The sequence below is a fragment of the Limulus polyphemus genome, unplaced genomic scaffold, assembly GCF_000517525.1.
Source record: "Limulus polyphemus unplaced genomic scaffold, Limulus_polyphemus-2.1.2 Scaffold723, whole genome shotgun sequence".
In the NCBI taxonomy this organism is placed as follows: Eukaryota; Metazoa; Arthropoda; class Merostomata; order Xiphosura; family Limulidae; genus Limulus; species Limulus polyphemus.
In genome coordinates, this window is record NW_013666333.1 from 332,587 (window position 1) to 341,933 (window position 9,347).

The 9,347-nt window shown below is 34.8% G+C and overlaps 1 protein-coding gene across 2 annotated transcripts in view; it reads right to left on the reverse strand.

Moving 5' to 3' along the window:
* The window catches only part of LOC106460178 (survival of motor neuron-related-splicing factor 30-like), a 63,969-nt gene extending 62,314 nt beyond the window's left edge, over positions 1-1,655 (reverse strand). For both annotated transcript variants that reach the window (XM_013919864.2, XM_022386829.1), the window contains exon 1: positions 1,569-1,655. In XM_013919864.2, the coding sequence (XP_013775318.1) occupies positions 1,569-1,625 (57 nt within the window). In that variant the 5' untranslated portion in view covers positions 1,626-1,655. The remainder of the gene's footprint in view (positions 1-1,568) is intronic.
* Positions 1,656-9,347: the final 7,692 nt, after the last annotated feature.

The window sequence follows — 9,347 nt, forward strand, 5'->3', positions numbered from 1 at the left end:
TAAAGTTAACGTTAAAGTTTAGTTAGTAGTTGGTAGTACGTAAGGTAATAAACTACTACGTATTATTAATTAATTATTTTCTATACTACACTACACTACTACTAAACTTTTTATTACACCCACATGTAAATAATAATTGTTCTGAATAAGTTTATTTGTTGTCATGTGTATCTGTCACCACACTATGATAGTTACAAGTTTGTTGTTAAGCACAAAGCTTCACAATGAGTTATCTGCCTGCACCCACCATGTTCAGACTTACTACTGGTTCACCATGGGGAAGGTGGCGACTAATGACAAGTAAAATCACTAACCAGTTTGTTTTTTCTTAAGAATTCTATTCATTTTTGATATGAAAGGAAAAACTAATAAGAACAGATGTAGACAAAATAATATAAATAACATACATCTCAGTACTGAATGTCATTTAAAAGCAGAAGATTGTCTCCAAGTTATTTAGATATGGGGCCCAAAATTTCACTCAAAATATCCAAGCATTGTTTAAATAACAGGCTGCATTCAGTGGTAAATATTTGATTATTTCATGCACAGGTAGGTAAATGACCCTTATTTTATTTATAATGCTGTTTGGATTTGCATCTCTCTCTCTCTTTTTTTTCATTTAGTTTTTATTAAAATCTTTTAGTCAATAACTGATGAACGACTTAGGCTAGAAATGCTGTTAACTAGTCTTGAAGTTCAACTTGAAGTTTTTATGATGAAAACTGAATTAAGAAAAGTCTGAAATGTCAGTATTCTTTACCCTGTCAAAATGTTTATATTTCTATAAAAAGGGTCTTGACTCTTGGGCCTGTTTCATGAATATCACTCCAACAATAGTCACTTAATACCTCAGTACCTGTTCACTTGCATTGTTGCAGATGGAGGTATATATTTCACACTTTGAACCCTGTTGCTAAGTCAGCAAGTTTATATTTTAATTTTAAAACCATAATACAAGTCACATTTTCCAAAGACCGTTTTTCACGAAACTGACATAAATACAGTGGTACAGTTTGTAAGTTGTAACTTGTAGTCAGTAAAAAATGGGCGATATGAGATATAGAGAACGATGAGGTTAGACTTCCAATGATTTTTCCAGAACCTCCTAACACAAACCTACACGTTTTCTAGAATTTTCAGTACTTAAAATTGTATTTATAAAATTGCATTACTTTTCTGTTTTCAGGATTTTTATTACCTAATTTTAAAAAAAGATAACGTTTTGAGTCAACATGGGACCTATTGCCCGTACTGGTCCATCTCGGCTGTTCCATCATTCAAACAAAATTAAACTAACTTTTTAAAAATCTTAAAGTTAAAGCCAGGCATTATCATTCAGTAATAATTCACTGCTAGTAATTCTAATAGTAATAGTATTAGTAATACCTGTGTGAACCCTTTCTTAGTTTCTAACTAACTTTTAACTTCTAAGTTTCTTACAAGTTACACATCCGAATTCTATAATTGAGACATTTATGAAGATTTTTTTATGAAACGCTGAAAATACCTGTATTACATATCTTTAATTTATAATAATTAGACTTGTGAAAATTTGTACTACATACCTGTTGTAGTTGAATTTGATAATTTTGTAAATTTCCAGTCAAATCTTCTGACGCCATTTTCCAGACAGGATCACGTCAATCTTACTTTTGCGCCGCCTCGCGGAATTACAGGTTATTATTTGCAATTATCCTTATAGTTTTGTATTTTAGTTTATTATACTGGTTAGCTTCTTGCGCTAATTCCAAGTTTTACGTTGTATTTAATACAGGTTAGAAATTTCAATTAGTGTTCATCTTCATTATTTTGATAATTTTCTGGTATTTCAAGCTAAATATTTATTTTCAAATTGTAACTTATTTATTTATTTTGGGCTGTGTTTCTTTGCTTGTTAGTTTATATTAAGCACATAGCTATATAATGTTATAAGTCCCCAGAGGGTGTGGGCGTATTTGTGAGTTTGTTATTATGGTATTTACTTATATCCACAAGTAATTGATTTTTGTAGTTCAGAATAATAAAATAATATTATATGATTCAACACAGAAAATAAAATATTTTAGTTACTAAAGTCGCCCTGTCATTTTCGGGAAACCTTTTAACATAAACAAAGAACACAAGCACAAGAGTGTAGGGGAAAATAGTATCAAAACATATAATGCACATGGTTACTCTTCTGTACGGTGCTGAAGATAATATCTGTCCTTGCAACAATAACAAAAAAAAAAAAAAAAGATAGAAGATAATGCTAGTTGTGAGGAAGAGTGTCACACAAGAAAAAACTATCCATGTAACAAAACGTTATTTGAACTATGCTGCCTGTTGATGAATTATCGTGGGCTTCGTCACACAGATAATATTGAACAACCCGTATATTTCTACATCACTTTGAGACATGAAATAGGTGATTCGCTGTAACAGCGGCAGTCTAATATAACCTGTGGGTACTGTTTAATTAAATAAAGCTTTCACCTATAAATGTAAATAAACAAAAATGCCGTACTATATAGTTTATTTGATAGCCAACGCGAGAGAGGGTTAAAGTAGGAGTAATATTCTTAAAACATCTACCACCATTATAAGTATCATCTTGGCTCTTATCTCGTAATAAATATATTAGGGTCCAAATCTAAGAATTCCACCTGGCAATTTATGTTTCTTTGTATTATTTTAACGTTTGTATAATATACATCATGTATTCTACAATAGTAGAGTGGAGCTGCAATGACATTAAACTAATAAGCTTAATGTGCAGTATCAAGCCTGGACTTTCTTTTAAAATTGGATCAGTGCATTTTGTGGTTTACATTATTAGATTTTATAGTGCGGCATGGCCCAGCTGTTAACTCCGGTACTACCATTACAGACTATTTCCTTAATGTTTGATATAATAATTATTGTAAATGTTTTTTGCTTTTTTTTTTGTAAAACTTTCGCATAAACTGACTCACACTGGAAAAGACTATAATCTGATTTTGAGAGTAAAATATAAAATAAAAAGGACACAATTAAGATATTTTGGTTTGCTAAAAACATATTTTAAATGTTACACATCAATATATTTTACAAAGTTTTTAATATACTACATAATATTATTATCAACAAATCTACAATACTGAAACTTTTATCAAAAGAATGTATTTTCCATAAAATCATAAATGTGTATTTTGTAAAACCACAAGGAAGTTTTAACTATTGAAGTGCAAAACACAAGGCATTGTCCAGTTCCCATCCTCTGTACTACTATAGTTCCATCTAATAACTCTGTTACAATTTATTAAAATACCACGACACTTCAATCTTATATGATATCCACTTTACAAATATTTTCTGAGCAAGTAATTGTAATTACTCTCGACTACCAATTTTGGATAATTTGTTAAGCGCTGGTTATATCCCAGATATTCATACTTATATTTTACATAGTTATGCTTAAAGCACAAACCTATAATTCTTAATCATTTAGCTCATGTGTTTCTCTCTTAGTATCTTTGCTTGGGAATTTTCTACTTAGTGCAAGAAAATTTCTGGAAGAAGCGTTTTCAAAATTCACTGGCACTCATTACTAATGCAAACTCTTCGAGAAAAGAATGTTTGATAACAACATGTGTTTGAACTACAATCATATTAGGACTAAGTGATTCAGCTTAGTGTGTGCAAATGATGCATGGATACCTTAAAAGTTAAGGAGAGTAAACAGCTGAAGCAAAACAGCAGGATATTTGTGGGAACCAAAGTTTGTTTGTTTGTTTTGAATTTCGAGGGCTATCTGCGCTAGCCATCCCTAATTCAGCAGTGTAAGACTAGGGGGAAGGCAGCTAGTCATCACCATCCACCGCCAACTCTTGGGCTACTCTGTTACTAACGAATAGTGTGATTGACCGTCACATTATAACGCCTCCACGGCTGAAAGGACGAGCATGTTTGGTGGGATGGGGATTCGAACCTGCGACCCGCAGATTGCCAGTCGAGGGAACCAAAGTCAATGTGATGTGACTTCTGTATGCTTCAATGCTTGTAAGAAATATAGAAAATATTTAATTGATTTGTACAATTCCTTTGTCTTATCCAGGGTATGCCGGGTTTCTCTACTAACCTTAGCCCAATAAATGTGACCTGTAAAAGCGATTTAATGCTCTGTTGCACTTATTTCTTACAGATAACACGTTTTTCTGTTTACTTTTTGTTTATCCCGATAATTAACAACCATAACGTATTGTCGTTTGTTAATTGATTTTTCCGTAACTTCATTCCGACGAAACTTTAACGACACAAGTCTTTACTTAATAAAGCTGGTTTATTCTTTCCGAATATAACTTTACGATACACTTAATTTCAATATTCGCGCTAAAACAAACACTATAACGAACGAACGTTAACTTCAACAATACGTCTCTCTCTGACCACAGTTCAATTACTCATTACCTACACACACATTTACTACTTTCAGACTGCGAGAAATGGGTGCTGAGCAATCCATCAGATTGAGTTCAATGCTTAGAATAGGGGTACTGAGCAATCCATCAGAATGAGTTCAATGCTCAGAATAGGGGTACCACAGAAAGCTTGGCTGCCTACATGGATGATTTGCGCTAATGAACAGTAATGTTTATCCTGCAATGCGTTCGGCAATATCACAAGAATATTGTTGCGTCATCGAGATCACGTGACTATTCTCACGCCCTCTGGTTTCTAGAACTATCTTGTTCCTTCACGAATGCCCTAGCATTTACTAGATAGGGTAGTCTGGTATATATAAGAGGGTGACAACGTGACGCGGTCTTCATTCAACCACTCGATCACCGATCTCTTATAATAAACTGGATTGTGTATTGGTTAGTGTAACTTTATTTGACACTTGATGTCAAGTGGTAGACATACTATTTTTTCCCTAAATTGTTGGTTGAATATTTTGTATATTTTGAATATTTCCCTTTTTCAGTTTTGGTGATCTCGGTTTTCTATGGTATTTCCTTTCACTCCACTATGTACATTTAAAGTTTTCTATATGTATATCTTTTTTTTAAGTTTTTTGTAGTAACAATGAAAAGAAAATAGCTACGTTAATTGCAAAAATACAATACTAATTGTAAAATTGTCATTGTAAAAATAACGAGAGCATTAAAAGATAAAATTAGTCATCCTGTACAGGCTCACGCACTTCAAGACTATACCTACATATCACATACATCTAATAAATCTGTAGTACCGTTAGTAAGTGACATGTAATCTTTTGTGGCAGTTTCCTGCTGCTTTTATTTCATAGTGCATAGCAATTGTTTATTTGCAGCTATGAACTGTCAAACAGTAGATTTGTTATTACAATTGTAAGATGACTTAACAACAGAAAAAAAGGGTTCCAAGTGATTCTGACATAATTTAATCATTAAAAGATGATCCAGGGAAGATGAAAATGATAACATAAAAGTTTCATATCATTGCTGCACAGATTTGATTGCAGAGAGAGAAACCCAATAAATGGTGTTTTATTTAGAGTTGCATATATTATTTGCCAAATGATATTTGTTAACTGAAATACACAATTTTCTGTTTCTACTAGAAAAGGTTTCCAAAATGTTTCATTGGAAATATTTATTATATTCTGGTAATTGCTAAGTAATGGACCTCTGGAGTTGAACAAATCAAAGTGTATCAACTGTTCTTATAAATGTAACTGTAAGCTTAATTCCCTTAATTAACTTAAGAAAGTTTACGTTTTTGTTGCAAAATTCTATGGTATCTGCTACAATAGTTTGGTATACATCTAAAAACTACACCAAATCATTTTTCACACACATAGAACCATATACAGCTCTTAAATACTTACTTTTGCTGTTTACTGGCTTTGATTATATCTGTAGCTTATGTGGTAATAAAAATAACATAAATTAACAACTTCTTTACCTGAAAATGTATTTCAGATACCAAAAGAGCTATAATACAATATTGAAAATATTGAAAGGACCGTTGCAAAGAATTGTTGTTTATTATCAAGCACAAAGCTACACAAAAGGCTATCTGTGCCCTGCCCATCACGGGTATCGAAACCCGGTTTCTAGCAGTATAAGTCCACAGGCATACCGCTGTGCCACTGGGGGGCCGTTGCAAAGAAAGAAATTACAAAGATGAAATCCTTTCTCAAAACAGAATCAGAAAGTGAAAGTTGTGGATTATTACCGTCCATGAGGTGGGGGTGTAGCCTTGTGGGACAGTACTCAGTGGGAGACTGCAACCATCTCAAGTAGGGAATACTCGCGAAATATGGGTGGTACAGCAAAATATATTGTCAAAATAACCTTTTGCTGAGTGCTAACATGTTGCTAAGATGTGTGAAATGTCAGATTGCTCAAATGATTATCTCAGAGATGATTAGCTGAGTAAAAGTGTATAGTGTGGCTAGAGCTACAAATCAAACTGTTCCATTTTGTAGAAATATGTAGGTGAGTTACTCACCAGAATAATCAACTGCAGGGAATAGCATTCGAAATCTGTAATCTATGTCCTGAAGCAAACCCAAGACACATCTGGCTGGACCTCACCACTGGGACTGACTTGGTTCATAATGTAGTGACACTAACAGAGAATACCCCATTTCTACTTCTTAAATGAAGGATGTGTCCACTAAGTCTTATACAAGTTGGATTGAACTGTGAGGTGAGGAACTCTCCATATCGACTTTCCCAGCAGCTTGGGAATGATTTTCCTGTACTCTACTAGAAGAAATGGGAGGGAGAATTCACCCGATGTTGTCATTTTTGTTTTTTTCAAGTGCAAAACGACGTGAAAGATTATATATATAAACCTCATCTCAACAGCAGACACTGAGAAAGGTCAGATAGGCTTAACACTTTCTGTACCCCGACATTTGATGTGGAGTTTGGCTAAGTATTCCCTGTGAGATAATACCAGATGTACGGTGGATTCCAACTCCATAAGAGACGTATCAGATAATCAGAATAAGATGTTTATGTGACCTTAAAAGAAAAGAGATAAATATAAAACTTGCCATCAGAGAGCCACAGTGAAGACTAGAGAATTGCAACTGGAGGGAGACGAAACCCAGGGCCGGTGATATCTCACTAGAGTTTAAAAGGATTCAACACTAAAGGTGTCAAGTGTCATTAACTTCTATGTCTGCAAAATCTCATACAGGGGACATAAATGACTTGAGGCAATAGAAGCTATGAGATGACACATGATGGGAAGAGACATAGTAAATAAGAAATGGATTACCATCCATAGAAAGATAAACTAGCAAGGTGGGGTGTATAACCGAAATCAACAAGGTAGAAGGAAATATGTTACAAAAGAAACAGGAATTCCATAGCAAAAGATGTTGACAAGTGTCTTGAAAAAGAAGAATACAATAGAGATAACAATGAACAGATTATACAGAACAAAGGAGACATTTTGGGTCAGAATGATCATATGGGGAAGAGAGGTAAATGGAGAAAACATGTAACCACTCTCCCAAATTTTGAGCAGTTATGGAAGACTGAATAACCTGTCTCTGTGGTAAACATTGCAGGAGAAAGCCAAGACATGCAGTAAAACCTCGATTAACGTGCACCTCGAAACAAAAGGCACCATGCCATTAAGGCCAGACCTTTTCAGTATATTTCTTTTTCTACTATTTGTAAACAAAATTAATTTTACAATAACGGACACCTCGATATTATGGATTAAGTGAAGTGCCTTTAGGCTCGTTCTCTATGTGGCACTCAACAAAGTGGACAGTTATCTTTGTATGTCTGTACAGTATACCCACTAAATTCCAAACATCTCAGAAGGATGACCAATATTCAAACACTTGCAATATATATTGGATTGTTTCCAAACCATATACTTTAATAAACGTTTTCACATATTCAAAGTGCAATCTTATTACTATATGGAATTCTTTTGTAAACACTGTAGGATACATAAGCTTATAAATTCAACGTCATGTTCTCGGAGCAGGGGTCAAGTCAGTTTATTTCTGTGCATGTGCTTTGTTGCTCTGAACAGTACCATATTACGGTTTCAGGTAAACTTTGTAATGACACAAGTGGTGATTTGATGCTTTATTTTCAGCAGATTTCTATTTCAGTCGCTGACAGTAAAATAAACACAGGAAATAAAAGTGAAATGTTTTGCAGTTCTAACTCTGAAGAGAAGTACTTTGAAACTTTGTGACCAATAATAAAGAAAAAAAGGCCCAGCTAATCCACCCTCTGAGACCTCCTGTTGAGAATGCTCCATGTCATGGAAACGTGCAACTCAACCCTTTCCTGCATATACCAAACAAATGGGGGGCTTAAAATTCTGAAATTTAGTATGGTCAATATGGAATCCAGCTTTGCGTGGCTCATTTTTGATATTAAAAGCACCTTGCTATAGAGGTCGTGTGGACACAGTCAGATATTTGCTCTTAATGTCGAGGTTCTACTGTAGGTGTGTGACAACCCAATTAAAGGAGATGGGAAGAAATATGTCTCCCACCTAAACACAGATAGTGGAAAGATGTGGTTGAGTACATGTTGTCGTCAACCACAAAGCCAACAAGATGTGCCACCTGAACTACTCACCACAGATATGGAAACCCATATGTGTAAGTGCATTGAGCCAACAGACATACTTCTAAACACTAGAGGGCTCCAAACAGAAGCATGTCTGGGTAAGTTGGGGGAAGAGTGATTTCCAGGGTCATGTGGGGTCGAGTAAGGCATCAAACTATAAGAGGTAGAAAGAATAGTGCATCTCTCGATATACATGCACTGACAGACCAGAAACCATCAAAGGGGACAAGTATGGGCACATCCAATAGAAATGTAGGACTCAAGAGGGGAGAAAATCCCCCAAAGTAAAACCTTTTCGTGCATGAAATGGAGAAGACATTGCAGTGTGAGGATTGTGATTAGTTGAAGAGCCAAACCAGTCACCCCAAACAAGATGACTCTCCAAGAAGAAGAGGAGTCACAACAGAGAAAGCCACATTGGAAGGAGCAAGTATAGGCTAAACAATCGTTGATCAAAGGAACAATAGGCCTCAAGAATGTAACCTCAGAGTAAAAACACATAGACAACTCAAAAAGAAGTACTAAAAAATTGGAAGTTCAACCACTGTGGATGAGCAAAAGGACACAAACGGTGAGCACAAAAATTGGGACGTGGAGAGTGTCTGAGATCTCAAACAAGGATATCCACAACTAGAGAGAGTATGTACCAAAGAGTGAGAAAAACGTCCATCTGGAACTGAGGAAAGACCAACATTGGATCATGTGGGACAGAAAACCTGTCATCATCTGGAAAGGACAAAAAATGGAAGTAAACTCCCAGAGTGGAGTTGAGAAATTGTTTCA